Genomic DNA, 26,554 nt, shown 5'->3' with positions numbered 1-26,554 from the left:
TTGAAGGCTGGCAAGTATGTTGGATTCAGCCACTGTGTGGAGTATCTAGAGTTGGAAAAGCAGCACTGCGGATCAGGGGGCAGAAGCTGCCTTGTGGAGGCCAACCCGAGGGATGGACTACTAGAGGCCTAGGGTAAGAAGGGCCCTTTCATCACTAAGCTGTCAAGAAGGGAAGGGTGGGGTGGCCTTCCTGAGCCTCCTCCAGCGTATGGGCACCCTACCCCCTTCTCTGTCCTCTCTCTCAGCTGGCCAGAGAGTAACATGACTCCGGCCTGACTATTCCGGCTTGAAGGTCAAAACTCTGTGGCCCAGCCAGGACTTGAAGAGGTGAAGAAAGGGCTTCTGCCTTCATCATACAATTCTGCACCCTGTGAGAACAGAAGGAGGAAGAGCCCGTCAGGTAGGAAAGTCCTGGGGTCCTAGGGTTCTGGTAGGGTCTCAGCCTGGCCTGTAAGGATCAGGATCTTCCCCAACCAGGGAACTGTCTCTTGGTCCCACAGTTCCCAATAGGAAAACTGTCTCTCCATTTCCTGGGCAGCTGGATTCCAAGAAGCCCTTGCTGTTCTCTGCCATGCTGAGCAACAGGCTGTTGTCTGGCCTCCTCAGTCCCAGCTGCATGCCAGCACGGAAGCTACAACCTCAGGGCTTCCCCCCAGGCTGCAGAGGCCACAGCCACAGTAGCCACTGGCCATTCGGTCTTTATTCATCTCCGGAGAAGCAACTGCTGGGAAACCAACCAGGGAAGGGAAATCTTGGGTCACGCTTCTTTCTCTCCACTTAACCAGCTGTTCCTGAGGGTCAAGGCCTCTGGAGCCCACTCAGTCCTGGCTCTTTCCAGGCTTTGCGTCTAGAAAGGTTTTGGGCTGGAGTGTACTAAACATCCAGGGCATGGCCTCAGTGGATGCTTAAAAAATATTGCCAGCCTAGGGACATGGACAGGCACTTACTATGCCCTCATTGTGTGCTCTTCTGCACAGCTAGGGTTTCTGACACTCCCCCCGGATGTCATACAAGATCTGCCAGTGCCCCCTAAGAAGAAAGTGAAGCTCAGGGTCACAAAGCAAGGACGCCGGCAGAGTTGGGAACCTCACCAGATCTCTGTGACCCCCCTAAGCTATAAGAGCCCTTCCCAGCCCTCATCCAGGCCCAGGAAGTTTACATTTGTAAACTCATGAGAAAGTTATTTGAATTCTAGTGAGTTAATTCCAATCTATCACTTCTAGTGCAACCTATGGCAAGAATAAAGACCCTAAGGCGTATTCTAGTTATGGAGAGCCAAGGGGTCCTTAGTGCAGCCATGATGATGGCTATGGGGAACAAAGGCCTCGATCCAGGGCCCAACCTGGGTTTTATTCATTCATGAAGGAGGAAGTGACTTGAGGATGAGTGACTGAGAATGGCGAGGCTTAGCTGGGTGCTGTGAGCTGGGCTAGGTAGGAAATCACCTCTACAAAAGGCAGAGAAAGATAATCTGCACAACTCAACAGAGCTAGTACCAAATGTTTTGGGGTCAGTGCTTCAGCTCTGATGTGCCATCTTTCAAGCCCGAGAAAGTCACGGCCTCTGACTCGAGGCTCATCCCAGCACTGACTCTTCATCCCATCTTGTCCTGGCTCACACAAGGGAACAACAGTGGGGGTTGGGAAAATGCACCTGCTGTCTTCAAAGACTACCATTAGCATCTGGGGTGGACCTATATGCATTGCTTAAAGCCAACTAAAAGGATAAGGAAAAGTACTAGCCAGCTCTGTACACGTCTTTTTTTTTTTTTTTTTTTTTTTTTTGAGGTACTGAGGATTAAAGCACTTGCCAGGCAGGTGCTTATTCTACTGAGCTATCTCCCCGGCCCCTTGTAGAAGTCAATACATGGAAAAAGGGTCAGGCTCAGCCAAAATGGAGACAATTGTCCCTCTTTCAAGGAGAGTTGCTCAGATGGTCCTCCACACTAACGTATATTTTTAATCAAAGCTTGTCTCTCTTGACATAGTGGAGGGGAAGGTGGAAGAGTCTGGGACAGGAACCCTCCCCCTCACCTCTTCTCTTTCTCCCCTAGCGGGCACGCTGCCATTCAAGACTCTTGCCATGGCTGAGCTCCTGCCCCTGTTACCGTGGGCGCCCCCAGAGGACCAGGGTGGTGCCCAGGACTTGCCTGCTCTCCCAGTGGAGCGGCAGGCACAGGATGCTGGAGCCCAGGGCTTGGCCCCAGAGCCATGGAGGTTCCTGGCGGTACCCACCATTCAGATCACACCATCCAGCGATGGGGAGTCACCCTCCAGCTCCCCATCTCTTTCATCCTTACGGCGACTGAGGACCCCAAGCCTAGAGAGTCTCCCCCAGGACTGGTGAGATCGGGGTGATGGGATGGGAAAGACAGTGTTTGTCTGTTTCTCCTTCGTCATGGAGGAGGATGGGATCTTGTGACCATCACCTGTCCAGGGTGGGGCTACAGTTGTGTGCAGCCTTAACCTCACAGGAATTAACAAAGTCACAAACAAAACCTGCACGGGTACATTGTGGCACCAATTTAAGAGTTCAACTGAGCGTGACCCAGTAAGTCTGGAGTGGACCTCCCTCCCCATGCTTGACTACTCAGAGTTGTGCAAACTGTGGGTCATGATCCACAGAAGGGCCAGAAAACCGATGTGGTAAACTGTGATCAGCAGTTTGTTTCCAAACTGAAATAGAGTAGGATTAAAAATAATGCTATGTAACAGACATGGTGAGAATAAGCGTGGTTTCCTGCTACTTCTGGGACATGACATATATTTCTAAGTATGTGCTAGAGGCCAATGCAAGAGGTATTTCCTGCTGAAACCTGCAGACTAAAAAAAAAAAAAAAAAAAAAAAAAAAAAAAAAAAAACTTTTGCAAAGACTCACTACCTCTAGCCAAGGAGACAGGAACTGGGAGGTTCAAGGTCATAAGGGGAAAAAGGAAAGCCACACACTGGCCAGGGGTAGAAATATGCATTTTTCTTCCAACAATGGACACTGGATAAGGGGGAATGTTTACGAAGCAGAGCTCTGTGTATTGGTGTGGAAAAATCTCAGAAACGATGAAGAAAAGCAAATTGCAAAATGATACAGTAAGAGCCCAATTGTGTGTCTTTTTAAAAAAGAACACCAAATGCTGGGCTATAATTGGTGGATGCATCCTGATGTGGCCAAAGGGTAGAGAAATTGCACAGGAAGTGCTGACACTAACTTCGAGGCAGAGAACCTTGGGTGTTCAGGCACAGAAAGCAGGGGTAGGGAGTGGGCCTTTCGCTGTAATAGTTTATTTCTTCCTTTTTTTTTTTTTTTTAAAGATCTGAAGCAATATGCCCAATGTCCACACTGATTGCATATGGGTCAAAGGAACATAGATGGCCGCTATGTTTTCCTGTTTGAAATTAGTATTACCTACTTTAAAATGGAAACGTATCTCAAAAGAAGAAACAGGCTAGGAGAAACAGAAAACTGAGGCACAGGAATATGGAGGAAAGAAGGCTTCTCTGATGTCTGGAGGTGGGAGGCAGTTAGGGAGACCTAGGGGAGAGCTTTGACAACAGATGCAAAGGTCCTGCAGCAGAGGCAGAAATATGCGTGGCCAATCATAGGCCCAGCAGGGAAGGCAGGGTGGCTAGGAATGAGCAACCAAGGGACCAGAGAGAAAGGAGCGAGGTTAAAGAGCCAGGTCCTTAGGGCTTTTGGCGCCAGGGTGAGCACTCTACTTTTTCTTGGGAAGGATTCTCAGCCACGAGGGCTCTGGCCTAACTCTGGTGTTCACAGGGTCGGGCTGCCTGTGAGTGGGAACAGACTGGGGATAAGGACAGAAATAGGGATGTGAGAACCAGAGACCTCAACTGGGATGGTCCAGGCCAGGAGCTAGAGGCTGGGGCAGTCAAGAGGGGTTGGGAGGAGTTTAGCTTCTGGGAAGGCTTTATAAGCAGAGCTGAGGGGGGTTGTGACAGATCCCTTGCAAGTGAGAGGAGTCAAGCGAGGTTCACACGGTTGGGGCTTGTCATCCACCAAAACAGAGAAGTCAATCAGGGACTTTTTTTGTCGGGGAGTGGGGGAGGTGTTAAGGGCCAGCGGGATGGGAATGGAGATTTCCTGAAAGAGGTAGGATCTGGGCACAGGGCCACATGGTTGTAATCCCTGCTCATAGGGAGGCTGAGACAGGAGGATTACAAATTGGAGGCTAGCCTAGGCAAGAACTCCAGCACATCAGCTAGCTGCAGTTTACAAGGGTGGGTGTTGGCTCTGCAGCCTGTGGCCCTGGGGCCTGGCAAGTCACTTGCCATTTTTGAGGCCCAGACTCCCCACACCGAGGATGTCCTCCCCTCCACTATCCCAGGGGGATCCCCACACCTAGGGTGGCTGGCCCAAGTTCACAGCACCAGTAAGAGCCAGGGGTCCTGGATTTGGAATGGGATTGTGAAGTCTCCTGAGCCTGAGGCCCAGGAACCTCCCGGTGCCAAGAACTGGGGTTCAGAGGTTGGGAGGGGATGGGGGACGGCCTTCACACACCACCCTTCCTCCAGCCTCGGTTCCCCCAGCCCTGCCACCCAGCATCCCTGCCACTCCCACCTCCGCGCCAGCTCCCAGGTCTCTCACGGCCAGGGGCTTGGGCGGATTTGACTTTTGGGGTCTTAGGACCCGGAGCTCTCACGACGCCCCATCTCTCGAGCCCCGCCCCTCCCCGTCCTCTCGAATCCCGGGTGGTCCGGTCCTCTCCCCAGCCGCCTCTCGGGTCTAGGCCGCGTCGCTCCCGCCCACGTCCCCTCCCGGCCGGGGGGCGGCGCCGTGACGCGGCGGGGCGGGCGCAGGAACCGGGTGTCGCTGACGCCGCGGCGGCCTCCGGCGGCTCCGGCCTTTTGTGCGGGCGGCGGGGTCGGTTGGGGGCGGCGGCCCAGGCAGGCGAGGCCGGCGGCCTGCGGGGTCGCCCAGCTCTGCCCAGCCCCGCTCAGCCCCGCTCAGCCCGGCTCTGCCCTGCGCCGGGCGCGCGCCGCATCCATGTTCGAGTAAGGACCGGGCCGCCGCGGGCGGGAGGCGCGGGGTCTGGACGCCGGTGCACGTGGGGCGACCCCGGGTGGGGGCGGGGAGCGCCGGTGCCGGGAACCCGGGGCGCACAGGCAGCACCAGGGTGCAGCGCGGGCGGGGAGGGAGGTCGGGGCCGGCCCTGCGAGGTTTGCTGCGAGGCAGCACCCGAGGGCCTCCTCGTACGGGGAGCCCACCCCCACCCCCGGCCTGAGTCGCCCCTGCCCGGGAGTTCAGGGGCGATGGTGCGAGGCCGGCCCGGGATGGAGGGAGGACGGGGACCAGCCCCTGCCAGCCTGGGCCCGCAGGCCGCCGAGCCCCACGCCGGCCAAGCCGCCCCTCCCGCCTGCGCCCCCTCCCACCGTCCCCACCCGCACAAGGTCCCCCGGGGTCTCGTGTGGCTGCAGCCTTGCCGAGTGTGCTCGTGTTTCCGGTTAGGAAGCCTGTCCTGGTAGTGTCTGTGGGTCAGTCCGGGTCTCCTGGTGCGTGTGAAGCAGCTGGGAGCCTTTTCCGTGTAGGTGTGTGTAATTGCCACGAATTCCGTCCGTGGCTCTGAGTGTTCTTATACCTCACCTGTGTGTGTCTCGTGGTAACTAGTGCGCGTTTGGGGCGCTTTGCGTGCTGCTGTGACCCTGCCTTTGGTTGTGTGTGTGTAATGCTCCTCATCCCATTCATGCAAGTACAAATTACCGATTTGTGTCTGATTGTGTTTCTAGGGTGTGTTGATGAGTGCTTGGGGCTCCTGGTGTGCGGCAGCTATAGCCCTCCTTAGCTGTTGGCATTTGTAATTTGCTGTTAATTCCGTGGATGGCCCCACGTGTCACTGAGTTACCAGTGTTTGTCCCATTGTGCCTCTGTACTATGTGCGCATGTGTCGGGACAGGACCCTCGGTGCTGGTCTGTGCCTATAGCTTACCTCTGAAACTCTCATTCTGTTTTATGCAAATGGAAGCTGCCAGCCTGTGTCCACTGTTGGGTGTCCGGTTCTCTGGGCATGAGGCTGGGACCCTCTGTGATTGGGTCCCACATTCACTTCTGACTCTATCTTTGTGTGAAAGTTCCGGAGTGTATTCGATGTGACATTGTTGGCATATGCCCAGGGTTTTCTGTGTGGGCTTAGACTTTGTGGCTTTGTGTGCATGAGGGAGAGAGACCTCTTGTGGCTCACTGTGGGCCTGGGACCCTCCTTCCTGAGACCTTGGGTATAACCTTGACTCTTGGGAAGGAGTGATGACTGACCCCTGGTAAGTTTATAAAACATGTCCTAGGCATTATTTCAAAACCTGGCCACTGTGATGTCAGGGTGTGTCCCCAGTGCCTGGAGTTGTGTTATTCCAGAGTCCTTTGTGGTTGTGTGAGTGTGGAGATTGCCTGCCACCCTCACATTATTGCTTTGCTTTGTCTTCCCTGCCAGATGGTGACCACCATGAGGACAGAGAGACTGTTGGGGTGTGGGTGCTGATTGCGTGACTTCATCAACCTTAAGGGTGTGTGTGTGTGTGTGTGTGTGTGATTTAGCTGGGGTTCCCTGTGAATGTTGTTTCGCCCTGTGGTCCTCTTTGGTGACTGTGTGAATCTGGTTTGCTTTCGATGCATCGGAGACTCTTGTGGCTCTGTATAAGTGCGGTTCATCTGGGACCTTCTGTCATTCTCTTGTGTGTTTCTGTGCTCTGCTGCAGCTCTGTGTGTGTGACTGTATGTGTAACTTTTCTGGGTCTTTGTGTGTTGCTATAGCATGTTTGTAGTGCTGCAGTTGTGTATGTTGGTAATTATTCCGAGACTGGCTCCCTCTGTGACTGTCACATGTTTCTGACACTACTGTGTGTAAGAGAGAGAGACGTGCAATTGTAAGTGTGATTGTAAGTGCAGCTTGCCAATGATTTAGGCCTTGGGATCTCCTTGAGTTTTCTTCTTATGCACACCTGTGTATATATCTGCCTCTCTCTGACCAGAGGCAGCTCTGGACCTGCTGGGGTCCAGGAAGCCTGAGGTGAGACAGTCTTTGGTAGCAAAAACCCCTTCCTCTTACAAGTCCCCACCTCCATAACCGTCCTCCAGCCTCTTAGAGCTCCGCCCTCTGCGATACCACAGCCACCTGGGTTAGGGCAGCCCCTGCTCTTTGAGCACTTCCTCTTTGTTCTGCTCTCTGGAGCAAGAACTGGGGTGTGGGCCCTGCCTGTGTGTAAGCTTGAACCATCCTCAGGCAGCCCCACTGGTGACCTGTGGCTTCAGGAGAGTTGGGGGCCCTGTGTTTCAGGCCAGTGAGATGAGAAGTCACCCCCGACTCAGAGTCCTTCCCTGCTCTCCTCTGTCCTTGGGTGGTGAAGCCCAAACACTTGAACAGCATGGCCTGCAGTGTGGGCCTGTACCCTCCTCCCCTGTCCTAGCCTTGCTGGCCACCCTGCTCTTCCTCAGCCCTGCCAAGCTCGCTCTGCCTCTGAACTTGATGTTCTTGCCCCTAGAACTGTCTTTTTTCAGGCTTTGCCAACTCTGTTCTTTGTTTTCATTGCTTGGCTTGAGCGAGTCAGGTCCAGTGAGGCCTTCACAGATTCACTAAAGAAACCACCTCCACAGCCTGTAGTCCTGTCCACACTTGAATATACATCTCTTGAGTCCCACCCCATCCTGTGATAGGAAGTGTGGCCCAGCATTCTGCATTCTGAGTAATTTCCTGGTCCCCCGGCCCAGTGGTCCCAGGCCACGCTGCAGCCTGATTGGAGTAGGAGCCACTGTCTAAGGCCATTATCCCCCCCCCCCCCCAAATCGGGGATTGAACTCAGGCCCTTGCCCTTGTCAGGGAAGTGCTTATTCCACTGAGCCAACTCCCCCGCCCCTTAAGGCCATTATTCTCATTTCTCTGTTTTTGTACTGATTCTGTGGGGCCTCAACTAGAATCCAGGTCCCTCTGGGCAGCATTCTTGTCAGCTCCTTGTGTCTAAATGCCAGGTACAGGGCAGATGCTTGGCATATTTACAGGGTATGTGGCTGAGGCTCCTGATGTTGGCTGAGGTGTATATGAGGACCCTGTCAGTGTCAGGGTGGCATTTTGGACTAACGTGGCTGAGCTGCAGGCAGGGCTGGGCACTGCATTTCAGTCTGCTAAGAGGGAAACTGGTCAGACCACAGTGCTTTCTCCCTGTGGGCTGTATGCAGTGGTCCTTGCTTTCTCCTCTAGGCAGCCCTGTGAGTGGGAACTGTTGCAGTTCTTACTACACACCTAGGACACCTAGGCTCAGCAAGGTTCCGCCCAGGGCCACACAGGGAGGAATTCCTTGAGACCTGCATGTCCAAGTCCTGCCAATCATGCCCTGGGTGGATTTCATCCGGGTTCTGGTAGCGTTGATCATTCAGTGGGCCCACAACAGCAAATGTTCACAGGGCACCTGCAGTGCGGTGCACCAGGCCCCTGCTAGGGAATGGGGATATAACATCGGGTAGGGGAGAAAAATAACCCAGAAGTCACTGGGGGCTGAGCTGAGGAAGAAGAGAAAGCAGGGAAGGAGGCTGGAGGTGGGTGGTGGAATTTCATGGCAGGCCCTGGGGTAGCTGTCTTTTTCTTTTCACCTTTTTTTTTTTTTTTTTTTTTTTTTTTTCGCCTTTTTGAGAAGTTTTGCTTTTCAGTTCATGCTAGGCTTAAACTCACTTTGTATCCCAGGCTGGCCTCAAACTCAAAGCAATCCTCCTGCCTCTGCCTCCTAGGATTGTGCTAGGATTGGCATGTGCCAATAGCCAATAAGCGTGGCTGGGGCTGGTTGGTGTCTTTTCAGACATGTCAGTGGCTCAGAGACCAGAGGGAGATGAGGGTGCCCCAGGACATCTGGGAGGAAAGTATTTGGGCAGAGGGAAGGGTGAAGCAGGAGCTGGAGGAGAGGGAATATGGCGAAGTGGAACCAGCCCTAGGCTTTCCATGCTGGAGGTGCAGGGCTCAGGCTGGGAGGGTCCTGTCCGAACTTGGAGGCACAGCTTTCTTCTGGCTACAGGTAGGAGCAGAGGGTCCAGGAGAGTGGCAGTGGCCCTCACTGTCTCCTGTGTAACTTAGTTACCTATGTATTTTATCCCGCTGATTCCTTATACTAGTGTTATGTGAATGCTTTCCCTCCACCCCTCCACCCCGTCCTGGGCAGGACTGAGGAAGACCACAGGGATCAGGACAGCCCAAGGCTTCCCCACAGGGAGCCCTCAGATCTGTAGCGGAAATGGCCTGTCGTCAGACAGTGGCAGACGAGAGAAGTCACTCCTGGAGTGAGAGCTGCACAGGGACTTATGGAGGCCCACAGAAGGTCAAGGGGGCTTTGGCAGGCTGAGGCAGGAGAATGATAAGTTCATGCCCAGCCGGGGCCACTTAGTGAAACCCTATCACCAAATAAAAAATAGTGTTGGGAATGTATTCGGCACCAAGATCCTGGGTTCATTCCTCAGTGTGGGGGGAAACAGAGGCAAGAACAGTCTTCTGGATAGAAGAAGGGCATTGCCAAAGCTAGGAGGCCAGCGGGCCAAGTTTGGAAAGGCCTCCTTGGTGGCAGGGACTGCATGCAGTCCTGTCCGCATGGCATGCCGGAATCATCAGGGCCTCCCCGCTGGTAGTACTGCCCTGAGACAAACCTGTTGTGTATCCTTTGTCAAGTGGTTCCGTCAGAATTGTTTGAGGAATAATAAAACTAATCACAAGGAGAGCTTGATAGAGTTCCTGATAAGGAGTCAACAATGAATATGCCTTCAAAGTGCCGATACCTTACAGCCCTTATTGCAGTTTGTAATCGCACCATCACCTGAGGGTTCTGTTTAACGTCTGCCTCCTATCAGAAGGTTAACTCTCCCAGGGCACCGGCCGGCCGTACCTGATGGTCTCCGCTGGCCCAGCTCCGGCCAGCGGCCGTTCATCCAGTCCCCGAGGTTTACTGAGTGTAACTTCCATGTCCTGTGAGCCGGGTGCTAGGGGCACCTCAGCAACCAAGATTTTCTGCAGTTCAGTCAGAGGGGAGCAATAAAATGAATAAACAAACAGGGAGGGGAAGTAGTATGGGGTGTGGCGTGGGGAGGTGCCCATTCCAGGCCTTGCCACTGGGGAAGGAGGTGTGTGTGAGATGAAGAGGATGAAGCGTTACACAGGGCCGTAGATGGACACTGCAGGCGGAGGGAAGCCGAGTGCGGAGGCTGGGTGTGCACATGAAGTCGGACAGTTCAGGGAACAAAGGCTGGGATGCCTGGGACAGCCAGGGAGGTGACAGGACCTGGTCAAAAGGGGCTTGGGGGTCCAGGTGAGAATGTTGCTTTTCTCTGCAGGTGAAATGCAGGGCTTGGAGCTGAGAGGGCCCTGACCTGACCTAGTGGTCACCAACTGCAGTGAGAACAGTGTGGGGGAGGGCCAGGGAGGAAGCCGCTGTGGTATCTGGGTGATGGGCTGTGGAGGCTGGAGCAGGGAGAATTGGCATAGAAGAAGAAGCAGCGTGCACATTTGCAATCCTAGCACCCCGGGAGGCTGGTGCAGGAGGATTGCGAGTTTGAGCCCAGGCTGGACAACTTAGTGACTTAGCAAGACCTTGTTTCAAAATAAAAAAAGGCCAGGGAAATAGCTGAATGTGGTGGCACTGGGTTCAATTCCCAGTGGTGAAAGTGAATAGATTTTGGTCGTGGTGCTGGTGGGACAAGACCAGAAACAAGGGCTGAGGCAAAGAAATGAGACCTGTTTATGGTTTTAGCTTGAGCAATGGGGTGGAAAGTTGCTGTTTAATATTTGTCACATGAATGAATCAGTAAGTTAAAAGGAGTAGCATATGTTACTGAGAGCTCTGTATGTACCAGGCTCTGTTAGAAGCCTTTTACATGTATTGTGTAACTCTCCAAGCAAGATGAGGATGTGTTTGTCATTCCCAGGAGTACAGATGTGAAGTGTCTGAGGCACAGAAATGTCAGGAATCTGCTCGGGGCTGTGGTGCAGGGCAGGCTGGCTGGGTGGGCAGGTGAATGGACAGCTGGGAGCTAGATTGAGGGATGGGTGGGTGGCCGGGAGGTTGAGGTTAGATGATTAGATGGGCAGATCCAGGGGCGTGAATTGGTGGGTGGGCTGGATGGCTGGTGGGTAGGCCTGGTCCACCCCAGCCTGTCTCCTCCATGCCTCTCTCTTTCCTCCCCTGGCCCCAGCACCACGCCCCACTCTGGCCGGAGCACGCCCAGCAGCTCCCCATCTCTCCGGAAGCGGCTGCAGCTCTTACCCCCAAGCCGGCCACCACCTGAGCCTGAAACAAGCACCATGGTGGAGAAGGGGTCTGATAGCTCCTTGGAGAAGGGTGGGGTGCCTGGGACTCCCAGCACCCAGAGCCTGGGCAGCCGGAACTTCATCCGAAACAGCAAGGTGGGTACAAGCCCAGGTGGGTGGGGAGAGGGGCGGGAGTGTGGGGGATCCAGGGGCTCATCCTGACTCCTCTCTTTCTCTTGCAGAAGATGCAGAGCTGGTACAGTGTAAGTATTTGGGCAAGGACACTCGCTAGAAGGCTGCAAGGAGGAGGTAGTCTGCTGGCCAAGAACCCAGGCTGCAGCAGTCCAGGGGTGTGTGCTGAGATTAGCAGCCTGTGTCATAATAGATACTGTTGTTCATGTGCTCTGTGACCTTGAATGGGGTACGTAACGTCTCTGGGCTTGTCCCTCTCTCCCTCACCTTAAGAAACAGCCCAAAGGCCAGGGAGGTAGCTCAACAGCCTAAGTGCTTGCCTGGCAAGCACAAGGTCCTGAATTCGATCTCCAGTGCCAAAAAAAGAGAGAAAGGAACAGCCCCGCCTTACATGGTGGGAGTGTGTGCTGAATAAGGGTTGGTGGTGCTGGTGGTACTTGCCACAGGGCCTGGCTTATATAAGAAATCAGTAAATGGCAGCCGGCATCATGGTGAGCATTGTGTTATAGGCAACAGAACCTAGCAGGAGGTTTGCATCCTCCGAGAGTGTCGGGATGAGTGAGCAGCCTGAGGGGATCTGGAAGGTCTAGGGGGCTGTGCTGAGGTGGGATCCCCACCCAGGCTGTCCTTTCTCCACCCCTAGATGCTAAGCCCCACATACAAGCAGCGCAACGAAGACTTCCGCAAACTGTTCAGCAAACTCCCCGAGGCTGAGCGCCTCATTGTGGGTGAGTTCCCATACCCAGGCCCAGTGCTTGCCGGCTCCCTGACCTCACCTGCAGCTCTGCCCTCCCCACTGTCCCTGCTGGCCTGTGGACTGCCAGGATGGCTGGGTGACTCGGGTATCCGCCTGTCTCTCCCTGCGCCTCGTGGCTCTCAGATTACTCCTGCGCCCTGCAGCGTGAGATCCTCCTCCAGGGCCGTCTCTATCTCTCCGAGAACTGGATCTGCTTCTACAGCAACATCTTCCGCTGGGAGACCACAGTGAGCTGCCGTGGGGGCAGGCGAGGAGGGGAGGGCAAGGGTGGGGGCTGGGCCCTGGTGCCTCTGACCTTCCTGCCGTCCTCAGATTTCCATCCAGTTGAAGGAAGTGACGTGTCTGAAGAAGGAAAAGACAGCCAAGCTCATCCCCAATGCCATCCAGATCTGTACAGAGAGTGAGAAGGTGAGCCAGGGGTCCTGACAGAGGGCCACATGGCCACTAGTCTCCACAGGCCGCTGAGCAGAGCAGGGGTCCGGTTCTTCTGAACCCTGAGCTCTCCGAGCTGTCACTTGCTCAGCATCTGCTGTGGCCTGGCCCTCTTCACCTCTGCCTGGGTCCCTGCAGCAGCCTCCTGTTCCTTCTCTGCTTTGTGTCCCCTCCTATAGCTGCCTGGGAATGTGGCAGTGATAGTAAAGTCCCTGTTGCCCGTATATCCAGCAGCTTAGATGCCTCCTCCCCTTGGAAGCGCCCCTCACACAGGCCCTTCTGCACCATGTGCAGTTGGTTGCAAGATGGCCTTGTCACACTTGGTGTCCCAGAAGGGAGTGGGAAGGGCAAGGAAGGCTTTGCAGCAGACGGCCCCTGTGTTCTGCCAACCTAAAGCCACCCCTCGTGATGGGACTGGGGAAATGCACCGCATTTCCACATTGCAGCCCCCGCCATGCAAGGCAGAGGATGCTGGGAAAAGGCTCCTATTCTACCCTGGTCTACCCTGGGCTCCTCCTCACTGTGACTCAGGCACAGCCCTGGGCCAGCCGTGGGATACACATTTTGTGCAGTGGATGCAGGGATGATAAATGGATTCCTTGGGATGGCTAGGGGAAGGCGGGAGTTGCTCCCTTATTCTGTCCTGAGCCCCCCACCCCTCATGCCCTCTGTCTCCTGCAGCATTTCTTCACCTCCTTCGGGGCCCGTGACCGATGCTTCCTCCTCATCTTCCGCCTCTGGCAAAATGCGCTGCTGGAGAAGGTGCGCTTGGGTAGGGCCTGACGGGTGGGTTCCAGGGGACTGTGGATCCAAGGCGCCCGAACCTGGGGAGCAGGAGGAATCCCTGACTCTTCTCATGGGCAGCTATAACCATAGGATCTTCTGGGCAGCTGGGGGGTCCTTGGGCCCGACCTGGAAGCTAATCTCTGGTATAGGAGAAACAAGTCCACGTAGACAGACCATCATAATTTGTCCCTGGGGCTGGGGCAGATTTTCACACCACACAAAGCCAGCATTCTGTTGAAGGGAGGGAGGGCAGGCATATGGATGTTGGGCTGCCCACCGCGGTGCACCCAGGCCCGCCCCTCCAGCTCCATTGCACACATCCTGCCGTCTCAGGCTCTTACCCTGCATCCTTGGCAGCTCCATTTGGCCTCTGAAGCACAGGTTCCAGAAGGCCCCACTCAGGAGCCAGGGGAGGGACAGTGCAGTCAGCATCTCCAAAGAGCCCAAGGGCAGAGGAAGGTCAAAATGCCATTCAAGCCCCATCACTTTTCAGAGAAGTGCTTTTTTTTTATTTTTTATTTTTTGGTGGAACCGGGGATTGAACTCAGGCCCTTGTGCTTGCCAGGAAAGCACTTATTCCACTGAGCCATCTCCCCGGCCCTACCATCACTGTTGTTTTACCATCAATGCCCTTGTCATTCAGCTACCCTGGCCAGGGGCAGCTGAAAGCCCAGGCTGTTGAGGATACCTGGGGAAAGAGTTAGGGGTGGGAGCCATCACAGCTCCCGGAGCCTGCCTCCTGTGCATCCCAGAGTTGCCCAGGTCACTTGTGTGATCTTGAGCAAATGACTTTCCCTTCCTGGACCTCCACAGGTTCTTCCCTATGAGCATGGACACCTCAGTTGTCCAGAGGCCCAGAAGGACTCTAGCTGTTTCCTAAATCTATTCTCAATCCTGGTGGTGGAGGAACATGTCGCCCCCTTGTGGAAGCCTATGGGAACTGCAGGGGCTGAGGGCTGGTGGGGAGGGCTCCATGGGGAGGTGAGGCCAAAACCCTGTTCGCCCGGCTAGACGCTGAGTCCCCGCGAGCTGTGGCACTTGGTGCATCAGTGCTATGGGTCAGAGCTGGGCCTCACCAGTGAGGATGAAGACTATGTCTCCCCTCTGCAGCTGAATGGTCTGGGGTGAGTTGGTGGTGGGTATGAGGGAGACCATCAGGGGGGCTGTGCAGCATCCTGGAATGCTAGGTGGACAGTGGGGGGGGTGTCCCAGGAGGGTGTGGGGATCTCGAGGACCCAGAGGACCCATTTCCTCCCCTGCAGGAGTCCTAAGGACGTGGGTGATGTGATTGCTTTGAGCGACATCACCACCTCGGGGGCCGCAGAGCACAGCCAGGAGCCGAGCCCTGTGGGGTCCCGTCGTGGCCGCGTTACACCCAATCTTTCCCGGGCCAGCAGTGATGTGGTGAGTCAGAAGGTGCTGGTGGAAAAGGGTAGAAGAGGGCTGAGGGCAGGCGGGGAGAAAGGGACCAGCAGCTGGCAGAGGGGAGATGGACAGAGTGATGGGAGGATGGATGGAGGGGAGGGACAGGTGGGCAAGGACAGCAGGACCACATGGGGGAAGGGAATCAGGTGGAGGGGGGACAGAGAGAAAGCCATGAAGGGTAAGAGGCAGAAAGGCCAAGAGACATGTGATTGGATGAGACAGGAGACAGACAGGAGGAAGAAAGGTTACGGTCCATGCATCCGAGACAGGTTTGCATCCGGCTGGCCCTGGGGGTCCCTCCTCACTCAGCTGTGAGCTCCAGGTGTGCACATAGCCCCTTGAGTCCAGTGTGGCCCCCAGGGCTTCTCAGGCTGGACTGGAGCTGGGACAAGGTGGATAAAGCCTTTCTCTGTAGGCAGAAGAGGACAAGGAAGAGCAAGTGGACAGCCAGCCAGATCCCTCCTCCAGCCAGACTGTGACCCCAGTGGCAGAACCTCTGGGGACAGAGCCCACTCCACCTGAAGGGCCTGCCCCCCTGGGACCCTTGGATCTGCTGCCCAGGGAGGAGCTGCTGACGGACACCAGTAACTCTTCTTCATCCACCGGGGAAGAAGGTGAGGCAGGTGGACCCCGTTTCATTTGCTAGCTTTGCTTACCTCAGGTAGACCTCACTCAGACAGGTCAAGCAAGAGAGTCACATGTTGGCACAAAGGAACTTAAAAAATGTGTGGTTTGGCCAGGCCTGGCAGCACATACCTGTCATTCCCATGCTCTTGTAGGCTGAAGCAGCGAGATGCCAAGTTTGAACTCGGGCTGGACAGTTTAGCTATGTAGCAAGAACCAGTCTCAAAATAAAAAGCAAACCAAGGGCAGGGGATGCAACTTAGCGTGAAAATCCGTGGTTCAGTCCCCAGGACTGGAGGAGCAAAAATTTGAAGATGTGGGCAGGGGCAGCTTTCCACTGATACCGTTAGAAGTCTGTCTGTCTTGGCCTCTGCTCTGAAGGCTATGTGGCAGAATGAGGAAGAGTAAGAGACTCTACAGACCAATGACCAGAGTTCAAATCCTGGCTGTACTGCTTCTGACCTATGTGATGTGTGCACATTATTTGATCTGGCCGAACTTCAGTATATTCCTCTGAAAAGTGGGGTTACCAATAGTCGTACCCACTTCATAGTGTTGTTAAGAGAATTAAATGAATTAGTGTATGTGGAATGCTTGAGCCAGGTATATTCATTTTCTCTCTGCCAGCCTTTGTGTAGGGACAGACAGAGCCCTGTCCTGTCCCAGCTGAATGCAAACAGAAAGATAGCATGGTTTTCCTACAGGCTAAAGGAAAAACTCTAGCGTTGGCTCTGATTGGTTCCGCTTGGTGAATGAACCCACCCCTGAACCAATCACTGATGCCGATGTGCCAGGCAGCAAAGGATCTGAAGTTGCAGGATTCCACTGGAACCACCCTGGTGAGGTCCAGCAAGATGCATAGTTGGAGTTGGGTGTGGTGGTGCAGGCCTGTCATCTCCACACTCTGCAAGGTTGAGGCAGTAGGATCGCAGTTTCGGGTCTGACTTGGGCAATTTAGTGACTTAGCAACACCTAGTCTCAAAATAGAAAAATTTAAAAAGGACTAGGGGTGTAGCTGTAGCTTATTGAAGAGGCTGTGGGTTCAATCCGCAGTATCATGTGTACGCGCGCTTGATGGTGCTTCCTCTCCACCCGGAGGGGTCTGGGAGTGGGGCCCTACAGGATCTATGCCCATGGGGCCCTGTTCTGTTTCCCAGCTGACCTCGCTGCCCTGCTTCCTGATCTCTCTGGCCGGCTCCTCATCAACTCTGTCTTCCACGTGGGTGCTGAGCGGCTGCAGCAGATGCTATTCTCAGACTCGCCCTTCCTTCAGGGCTTCCTGCAGCAGTGCAAATTCACAGGTCAGTGGGCAGGAGATAGAGGGCATAGGGCAGGGTGAGGGGACCATCAGGGAGACAGGAGGTGGCTACCAGCTGGTGCGCTGTGCGTGTGGGGGCGCTTGGCATCTGGGAGCAGAAGTGGTGCAGCTTCTTACTAGCTGAGTGGACTTTGGCTACAGTCTCAGCTTCAGTTTCTTCTGGGTGAAGGTGTGTTTGCTCATAATGCCTGTCTATTCAGGGACCCACAAGAACCGGCCCAGCTAATACTGGAGAATAGCCCAAGATAGTAATGTCTAGGAACTGCTTAGTAAGTACAAGTTCATGAGCTGGATGTGGTAGCCCAAGCCTGTAATCTCAGCATTGTGGGAGGCTGAGGCAGGCGGAGGCCAAGTTCAAGCCCAGCCTGGGCAATTTAGTGACTTAGTAGGACCCTATCTCAAAATGTAAAATAAAAAAGGACTAGGAATGGAGCCCAGTACAAAGGCCTTGGGTTCAGTCTTTAGTACTGCAAAATGTGCCGCTGAGCTATCTCCCTGGTCTTTGCAAAACGCCAGTAATAAGTTAAAGATCACATAGCTCTGCCTGGCCTGTGCAGACCTCGGAGGCCCAAGAGCCCGGGGTAAATGAACTCCTGTTCTTAGTGCGCAGGATCCCGTGAGAGCAGCCAGCAACACACTCAGGTGGAATCAGTGTTAAGGCCTGGCCTGTGGCTAAGAGGTATGAGGATGGCCTGGCATGCACAGGCACGGGGTTCAGGGCTCAGCACCCTGCAAACACCCAAGACAAAATCCTACATGTCAGTTAAGGATGGGGGCTGTGATTGTCATCTGTGATCTGAGAGCCACAGCTGCTAGGTGGAGCAGATCTAAGAGCTAAAGGAAGACCTGAGGAAGGCAGGGAAAGGAAGAGAGTCGGGGGGAGCTAGACCCTGAGAGAGATCCCTCGGGTGGCCCCAGGGCCGGGTGCAGAGAGGGGAAGCCGAGCTCCAGGGGAGGCTGAGGGAGGCTGCACAGGAGCTTGGAGTCTGGGAGGGGCGGCTCAGAGATGTTTTTCCTGTTTCCTTTTCTCTGTTGATGCAAAGGAGCTGTGTGAAACGAATGCAGAGTCAGTAAGGGGTGCAGGCAGCTCACAGAACTATGCTTCTGCCCTGGAAGGACTGGCACATCCAGCAGAGGAGATCAGGCTGCCCCGGGACACTTGGGAGCTATGGAATTTGCTAGATAGATTGTGGGGAGGGGTCTGGCTTGACTTGGAACAAGCCTGGACCAGAGAGTCTGAGCTGTAGTCTTCCCCCATGTAGCTATGGGGGAAGCTAGGGCGAGACCTGGGGCTCCAGCTGGGGCTGGGAGGGTATGAGGCCACCCTTGGACAGGTTTGGGGAGATGCCAAGGCTCATGTGGGGCCTGAGGTGTGAAGGGTCCCAGGAAAGACGTTGGGAAGGCTGCAGGTTCCTAGATCTGGTGCTCAGGGGAGGAGCCAGTTCCAATAGAGAAAGAGAAACTGAGGCTATGGGGGTAGCTGAGCAGAGAGATGGGTCAGAGGTGTTTGAAGCTCTGAGAGAGGTCCCAGCTCTTAATTTTCAACACCATCTGAAGTTTTATTCTGTTAAAAAGAATCCTGGGGTGGATAGGGCAGGGATATTAGGAGGGGCGGGGTTTACGATGAATCTGAACACTTCCAAGAAGGTGGAGACTCCTGCCACTGAGGGCAAAGGACCAGAGAATGGTTTCCTCATCTTTTCCTCTCTCCCCTAGATGTGACCTTGAGCCCCTGGGGCGGGGACAGCAAGTGCCGCCAGCGCCGGGTGCTGACGTACACTATCCCCATCAGCAACCCCCTGGGCCCCAAGAGTGCCTCAGTGGTGGAGACACAGGTGGGCCAGTGGGGCAGCCAGGCAGGTGGTGGGGCAAGGGGGTGGCCCCGAGGAGGTGACCCCGATCTACCTTTATCCTCTGCGCCCCTGCAGACACTGTTCCGGCGTGGCCCACAGGCAGGCGGCTGTGTGGTGGACTCAGAGGTGCTGACACAGGGCATCCCCTACCAGGACTACTTCTATACTGCCCACCGCTACTGCATTCTGGGCCTGGCCCGCAACAAGGCCCGGCTCCGGTGAGCAGTGGCTGGGGGTCTGCCTGATAGTGCAGGGCCCTTGCCCCTTTTCCCACCCATGGTCAGCAGCAGAGTCTTGGCTCCCAGAGGCTCCTAAATCTGAATAGCAGGGGGTAGACGAAGGGGCCTTCAGGCCAGTTTCTCAGGCCTGCAGGCATGTTGGAGCTGTGACAGGGAGTGAGTAGTAGGTTTGTTCATCTGCCTATTGAGCACCTACTAGGTGACTGTTCTGTTCCAGACCCTTATCTCAGTGAGAAATTGGCTGATAAAATAGTGATTATATGAGTGTTCCCTGGCAGTAAGGTCTTTGGAGAAAAGCACAGCGGGTTAGGGACTGGGGGCAAGTGGGCTAGCCAAGGGTTTTGTCCTGAGCATGCTGGTCAGAGATGGTCCCTGGAGAATATTTCACCAAGAACCCAAAGGAGGTGAAGGGTTGCTTGGGATGGCCGTTGCAAAGGCCCTGAGGCAGGCCGGGATTTGGGGCGGCTGCTGTGACTGCCAGGTGGGTGGTGGGGCAGTGGAGGGAGAAGAGGTAGTTTCTGGGCACATTTTGTAGGTGGAGCTGACAGGGTCTGTGGGGAGGTTGGGTTCATCTGTGAGTGGGAAGGAAGGAAAGTTCAGTGGGCAAGGACCGGCTCAAGGTGTCCTCTTGAGCCACTACAAGATGGAACTGCCATTGAGCAGGACAGGAAGGTGGGGGAAGGGGCCAGGAGCGTGATCGGGGCGCACTTTGGAAGCAATGGGGCTGACTTCTTGGACTTGCCATAGAGAGGTGGAGTGTAGCAGCCAGATGGAAGAGGTTCAGCGGCAAGGCCTGGGCTGAGGAGTCGGGGATGGGGCCTGGGCAGTCCGGGAGATCAGCACAGATGGAGAAGGGGTCCCATGGGTCAGCCGGAATGTGGGAGTGGGAAGCTGGGAAGCCAGGAAGCCCTGGGGTGCAGAGCAGGTCTGTTCTGTCTGTGAGTGGCAGTGTCTTCTCTGAAACAGGATGGAAAGACCCTGCCTGGGGCTGGCTCAGTGCAGACCCTAACTCCTGTCTGTCTCCCCGCCCCCAGGGTGTCCTCGGAGATCCGATACCGGAAGCAGCCCTGGAGCCTCGTCAAGTCTCTCATTGAGAAGAACTCATGGAGTGGCATTGAAGATTATTTCCACCACCTGGGTAGGGGACTGGAGCCAGCCAGGGCAGGGTCTTTCCATCCTGGAAGGGTTGTGGCCCGGCTGGGTACAGACATCCAGAGCCTTCTCTGCCTTCCCCAGAGCGAGAGTTAGCCAAGGCTGAGAAGCTGTCCCTGGAGGAAGGTGGGAAGGATGCCCGGAGCTTGCTGTCGGGTCTGCGGAGGCGGAAGCGGCCCCTGAGCTGGAGGGGTCACAGTGATGGACCCCAGCACCCAGACCCTGACCCCTGTGCCCGGGGTGGCATGCATACCTCAGGTATGTTCCTTTGGGGTGTGGTCAGGGCAGGTGGAGGAGCTGGGGGTTCCAGAGCAGGGTCACTTGGGGTCTTGTGGCTGTCTAACTGTGAGTTGCTGTTCTGCAGGCTCCCTCAGCTCCCGTTTCTCAGAGCCGTCCGTGGACCAGGGCCCTGGGGCAGGCATCCCCAGCGCCCTGGTTCTCATCAGCATTGTGTGAGTAAAGCCTGGATCCACAGGCTGGCTGTGTGACCTTGACCTCTCTGGGCCGCTGTGCTTGCTTGGGAGTGTGGGCTCACCTCCCAGTTGGGATTACGTGAGATGGCGTCTGGGATGTGTCCAGCAGGGCTCATGACACAGCACAGATGCCCAGTTTGTCATGGAGGAGTCTTCCCTGCCGGAAGGGCAGAGGTCCTGGGGGCCCTGGAGGTTTCTGGAAAGTGCAGGTGCTTCAGGATGTGGAATGTTAGCTTGGTGGATGGGGAGAGAAGTGAGGTGCTTTGTATAGTTTGCTGGTGTTTTCTGGGTCTAGCCCTAAGCTGGGTGGTGGTGGGGACACAGCAGTGGCCAGCAGCCCTGAGGGTAGGCCAGAGAGACTAGGGCCAGGGGGGGGAGGCAGGGAGACAGTACAGGCTTCTTCCCAAGCCTTGGATGGCAGCCAGGGCCACTTCCTGGCAAAGGCGAGGATGCTGGGCTGAGACCTGGCTGGAAAACTGGGGCTGGCAGAGCCCCACAGGTATGGGAGGGTGTGGGCTCTGGAGGGGTGGGAGTGACTGTGCCCCTTGGAGGGATGGGTTGGCCACACCCTCAGGGTCTCAAGACCCAGGAGAGGCTGTGGAGCCTGCTGGGCTCAGGACCACCAGGGTGGAGGGGGGCTGGGCAGCTCTCATCTCTCTTGCTTCCCCCCCTTCTGCCTCCGCAGGATCTGTGTGAGGTAGGGTCCACATCCTGCCTTGCCTGCCCCTGCTCTCACTTCCCTGCAGCCTCCTCCTCCCATAGTCCCCTTGGGAGGTGTCCTGGGGTGCTCAAGGGTGTGGGCATCAGACAGCCCTGGATTTGAAGCTGGCCTTTAAGGGTGTTTTCTGCCCTCTCTGAGTCATTTGTCCTTTGAGGGGAGTGGGGTGTGACTGTGGTTCCCTTGAAGGTGTCATTGTGGAGGAAGGGGAGATCCAGAGCTCAGTGCAGGACTTGTGGGAGCACTGACCCCGGGATCCCTGACCTCTGACCCCTATCTGCAGCCTCATCGTCCTCGTCGCCCTCAACGCCCTTCTTTTCTATCGCCTCTGGTCCCTGGAGAGGACGGCCCACACCATTGAGTCCTGGCACAGCTTGGCCCTTGCCAAGGGGTGAGCATGCAGCTTGCACAGCCGGGGGCTGGGGTGGGACGGGGAGCCCCAGGCCCCACTCAGGCTCCGTGTCCCCACAGCAAATTCCCCCAGACGGCCACGGAGTGGGCTGAGATCCTGGCCCTGCAGAAGCAGTTCCACAGTGTGGAGGCACACAAGTGGAGACAGATCCTGCGGGCTTCTGTGGAGCTCCTGGACGAGGTAGGGGTGGCTGGCTGGTCGTGGAGGGGTGGGCCCCCCAAGTTCAGAGGCCTTGCCTTCTGTTGCTCAGCTTCCTCCCCTGTACATGGGAAGCTGTTTAGTCCTGGCGTTATGGGGCTGCTGAGGAAGTCTGGGGTGGAAGCGGGAATTTATTCATTCAGATCTGGGAAGAGGCTGGGGAGATGGCTCAGTAGAATAAGTGCTTGCCTGGCAAGTACAAGGGCCTGAGTTCAATCCCTGGTTCTACAAAAAAAGAAAGAAAGGAAGGAAGGAAGGAAGGAAGGAAGGAAGGAAGGAAGAAAATACACACCAAAAAAAAAAAAAAAACAATCTGGGAGGAAAGTCTGGAGGGCCCACTTCAGATCCAGCTGGATCCAGCTGCTCGGCAGTAGTAAGAATCCATCTCTTAACTGCTGATCCCCAGAGGCAACTTTATTTAGAGGTGTTGGTTCCCTCAGGATGACCAAAGGGGTACTTGCAGCTCCAAGCTGGCATCTGAAGCAAAAAGCTCTCCTTCCTTGGCTTCTGGGGCCAACCTCTTACCCCACAGGCTGCTCCTCTTACCCCACTCTGGGCTGATGGAGGGGTCACATGATCTGAGGGGAGAGAGCGATTCTCTGAAGGGTGTTGAGGTCTCAATTCTTAAGAGGGAATTACCTGGATACCCCGTGTGGGGCTTAAGGGCAACATCTATACAGACAACTGAGTTCCAGTTTTGGTATGTGACCTGTGTAGGCACTTTTGCCATTTGAGCTTTGGCTAGCTCCTCTGTACGAAGGATCACAGTTGTTACCTCTTCGGAGGTTAAAATGGGTTAATGTGTTAAAAAAGTGACTGGTACACAGTGAGCACTATGTGTGTTGATATGGGAGCCTAGCACTGGGTACATAGTAGGTGCTCAGTAAACACATTGTCACCACATAGAGATGTCCTTGGGCCCTCTCTAATGTCCTATGGACTTTGTCCAGAGCAAAAGTGGGGTTCTGGAGTAGGTGCCTGTGGTGCTGGTGGGGGTAGGAAACTAGGGAAAGCCCAGCAGAGCTGAAGTGGCAGGTGATGGTGAAAATCCCTCCTTCCAGAAACTGAGGTGCATGTCAGGGGCCTCCTTGGACCCTAATCATGCCCCCAAGGAGATGGTCCTGCTAGAAGGGTTGTGCAGGACAGTGCGGGGAGGGAATCACAGAACAGAAGGGCAGGGCAGGGATCCCACCTTGAGCTGAATTTCAATGACCTCCATCTCCTGCAAAGCTCTGAGGGAACAGAGTTGACTTCGCAGAGGAATGACAGCAGCAGGTGCACACCGCGTGGTGCTAGAGCTGGGCTTTGCTAAGTGCCAAGTGGGCTCTAGAGTGTGAGCCTCCTCGCTGACCTTCTTGGGGGATGTTCTTGGTACCCATCTTATAGGTAGGTAGGAGGTCGGTGGCAGCCTGGGCACCAGTCCCTGAATTTGCCCAAGATCGTGGAGAGGAAGTAATGTAATAGGAAGTGTGCATCGAGCACTTCCTGCAAGTCAGGTTCTGGTGGGTTTTGAACTCCTCAGAGAATCCCAGGAGGCAGGATATTGCTGACCCACTCTTCAGGTGAGGGCCCAGGACAGTGAAGGAACCTGTCCAAGGTGACTCAGAAAGTAGTAGAGCCAAGATTTGAACCCAGGGCATCTAGGTCCTGAGCTCACATTAAGCCCATCTTCTGCCTGTGGGAAGCTCACCAGGGCATAGCAGCATGGCTGTGTTGTCCTGGCAGAGTGAACTCTCAGCTGGGGGAGTGGGGGGCGATGCCTCCTGGTGTGCAGCCTTCACACTGCCCACCTCTTCCTGGCAGATGAAGTTCTCCCTGGAGAAGCTACACCAAGGCATCACAGTCTCAGACCCTCCCTTCGACACCCAGCCGCGGTCCGATGACAGCTTCTCCTGAGGATGCCTGGCCACACAGCCGCCCCCCCCCCAAATTGACGGACACACAGAGCCCCGGCGGCCACTGCTGGCATGGTGTGAGCGCCGGAAGCCTTCTGCCTGCTCCTTTCGGTGGCCTGGCCAGGGGCCACACAGAACTGGGGACCACAACCGAGATGCACTTTAGACCAGCGTGTGCGAGTCCAGCTGCCATCACCTGTCTGGCCAGGGAGCTGGCCTGGCCCTTGGCAGGCCCCCCACTAACTTATTTTGCCCAGCTGGGGTTGTGGGGGGGCACCCCCTGGGGTGCACTGTTCCCTCAGCTCTGGGTTTTATGTATTATATTTATTTGGGGCTAACAGAGCTCCAATAAAGGGATGAAAGTGGCTGTGGCTGTGGTTGTGCGGCCCTGGGAGTGGGTGGGGGCTTGGCTTCCCTTGGTTCTCAGATCCTGCTTCAGCAGGAAGGAGGCATCTGTCCATTTTCAGGGGCTGCAGGCGCTGAGGCCATTTGCAGTTTTCCCAGCATGTTCACAGACCTCATCAGAGTGCAAGCAGGGCCTCCAAGGACAAATTGGTTCCTGGTGGCCTGGGTTCAGCTGCTACCAGTAATCATGTAACCCAGAGCAAATCTGTCTTTCAACCTCAGTTTCCTCTGCTTAATGGGCACAAGAGCACCCTTCTCTCAGGGTTGCTTTAAGGGAGTGGTTCTCATGCTCCGGCTGTTCAAGCATCTGGAAGGCTTGCTGTACAACAGTACAGGGGGTCAGCCGTTTGGTGACTTGTGCTGGGGCCAGGCTGGGATTCTGCTGACAGCGCTCCCCAGGGACTGTACTTTGAGAACCACTATTAGGTGGATTTAGGGAGCTCATAGTTGTGCCAGGGCTTGGCACAGAGTAAGTATCCAATAGATGTAATGCTTATTATGGACAAACAGATAAGCAGTGGTTATCCGTTACATCTGCAGCTCTGTGCCCAGATGGGATGCTGATTTTTTTCTCACAGTGACTCCATCAGGTAGTAAAGATGCCTAAAAGCACCCAGTGGGGAGGGGAGACTCCAGGCCTGGCCATGGATTTCCATAGTTCCGTGAAGTGCCAACCCCCCTCAGCCCATCTGGGTGGAGTTTGTTTGAACACCTGTGCTACGAATGAGGACATGAGCCAAGGCCAAGTCCTGGACATGTAGGACCCTGAGGGAAGGAGCGGTCACAAAAGAGATCTTGGGCAAATCACGTGACAGGCTGGAAAAATTATCAGCCCCTCCTACCTTCCAGCAGTGGTCAGGACCAGTTATCCACCATGTACCTCAGTTTCCCATACATGTAAATTACTCACAATGCCATTACCTACTTTGTAGGAAGAACTGTATGAGTTAATGCTGGTTCTGTGTTTAGTTCAAGACCAAACCCATAGAAGATACCCAGGCAGCTTGCAGGGCAGTAGGGGCTGCCCTCTGCCCAGCAGTAAAGCTTATTATCCTCACTGTGCCACTGCATACCATCCCCCCCACCAAGGGATAGCTGGGAACAGAAAGACATTTTCTGCAGGAGAATTTTACAGTTTAGAAGGTGCTGGCGTAAAAGCCCAGACCACAAAGGTGTCTGGTGTCCCTGGAGGTCTGCCCCTCCGCCCTGGACGTGCCCCACCCCCTTGGGCTGGCACAGGATGCTGGGCCAGGGGAATTCTGGGATTTTACCTCAACTAGAACTGGAAGATAGGACTGGGGCAGCTAAGCTTTCACTTCCAGCCCAGTCATGAAGAATCTGCTCCCCACTCCCATTCTCTCTCTTTGGCAGAATCTCCTGATCTCACAGCCACTCACCACAGGATGAGCAGGAGTCTGGATCTCTTAGTCCAAAGTTTCTCATTTGTAAAGCGAGAATAATTAAACTTACTACGAAAGTCTTGGGAAGCAGTAGTGAGTTCAGCAAACCAGTCTCTTCTTCACTGAGTGATTACAGTGCCAGGCACAGTTCCAGGTGCTGTGACACTGTGGTGCCCAGGACAGTGGCCTCAGCCTGAGGGATCTGTGCTGTGGTAGTAGGCGGAGGTACCGAACAGATAAACTGTACAAGAAGGATGTAATGTTGGGTAGCAACAGCAACAAAGGAGGAAAAGAAGGTCAAGTCACTGGCAAGAGAAGCAGTGTAGCCTGAATGGGCACGGAAGACCTGACCAAGGTGATAGTGGAGCCAAGAGCTTTAGGAGATGAGGAATAAGTGACTTGGGTCACCTGCGGGAGAGTGGGTCTAGGAAGAGGCCGTGACTCCCCGTCCCCTGTGAGACAAGAGTGAGCCTTCTGTGCAGGGAGTGGGCTGGACAAGAGCGGGACAGATGACGTCAGAGGTGGGGGTGGAGATTTTTCTCGGAGGGTCGTCCTGGAACACTCCACAGCAGGGAACAGCCTCTGTGGTATGGTGTTCCTCCTGTTTGGGTGGGGTCTGTGGGAGTAGATGGAGTCTGAACCTTCTGCCCATGCCCATTTGGCACAGTGACCTCTAGGCCTAGATATCAGAGCTTTTGGGGGCAGGTCACTTAGACGGCCCAGCCTAGCTGTCCCAGGAATTCGCGAGGATGACCTCCGTAATTTGGAGAAGGGAACCCATCCGCAAACTGCCCGCTAAGTCCTCTGTGCGTCTCAAGGATGACCTTTCTCAGACTCGATGATGAGAAGTCCCAAAGTCAGACGGGGTCACACACACCCAGACCACCCGCCCGGTGCGAGCCCACGGGCCCTGCGCCACCCGAGAGGCCGGTGCGGCGGGCGACTCCCGGCCGCTGCGGCAAAGGCTGGGCGGCCGCGCCCTCCCCCCGCGGTGATTCATCCCGCCCCCTCCCTCTCTCCCTCCTCCCCTCCCAGGCCGCCGCCGCCGCCGCCGCCGCC

At 55.4% G+C, this 26,554-nt stretch overlaps 1 protein-coding gene across 3 annotated transcripts in view; it reads left to right on the top strand.

Annotated features, from left to right (window-relative positions):
- The window catches only part of Gramd1a (GRAM domain containing 1A), a 35,903-nt gene extending 11,846 nt beyond the window's left edge, over positions 1–24,057 (top strand). The window contains exons 1-20 of one of the 3 annotated variants that reach the window (XM_023721538.1): positions 351–400; positions 2,054–2,342; positions 11,162–11,372; positions 11,459–11,479; positions 12,052–12,136; positions 12,289–12,392; positions 12,478–12,573; positions 13,279–13,359; positions 14,395–14,507; positions 14,646–14,787; positions 15,224–15,422; positions 16,590–16,733; positions 18,467–18,585; positions 18,679–18,821; positions 19,877–19,980; positions 20,079–20,252; positions 20,359–20,446; positions 21,469–21,576; positions 21,657–21,777; positions 23,599–24,057. In XM_023721538.1, the coding sequence (XP_023577306.1) occupies positions 2,083–2,342; positions 11,162–11,372; positions 11,459–11,479; positions 12,052–12,136; positions 12,289–12,392; positions 12,478–12,573; positions 13,279–13,359; positions 14,395–14,507; positions 14,646–14,787; positions 15,224–15,422; positions 16,590–16,733; positions 18,467–18,585; positions 18,679–18,821; positions 19,877–19,980; positions 20,079–20,252; positions 20,359–20,446; positions 21,469–21,576; positions 21,657–21,777; positions 23,599–23,691 (2,406 nt within the window). In that variant the 5' untranslated portion in view covers positions 351–400; positions 2,054–2,082 and the 3' untranslated portion in view covers positions 23,692–24,057. Of the gene's footprint in view, positions 1–350; positions 401–2,053; positions 2,343–4,853; positions 5,005–11,161; positions 11,373–11,458; positions 11,480–12,051; positions 12,137–12,288; positions 12,393–12,477; positions 12,574–13,278; positions 13,360–14,394; positions 14,508–14,645; positions 14,788–15,223; positions 15,423–16,589; positions 16,734–18,466; positions 18,586–18,678; positions 18,822–19,876; positions 19,981–20,078; positions 20,253–20,358; positions 20,447–21,468; positions 21,577–21,656; positions 21,778–23,598 lie in introns of those variants that run through there. The other 2 variants (XM_023721537.1, XM_023721539.1) reach the window with 2 other exon arrangements.
- Positions 24,058–26,554: the final 2,497 nt, after the last annotated feature.

This window comes from Octodon degus, unplaced genomic scaffold, assembly GCF_000260255.1.
Source record: "Octodon degus isolate 3935 unplaced genomic scaffold, OctDeg1.0 scaffold00083, whole genome shotgun sequence".
In the NCBI taxonomy this organism is placed as follows: Eukaryota; Metazoa; Chordata; class Mammalia; order Rodentia; family Octodontidae; genus Octodon; species Octodon degus.
The sequence above is the reverse complement of the archived record's forward strand: the minus strand, read 5'-3'. Positions and strand labels throughout refer to the sequence as shown.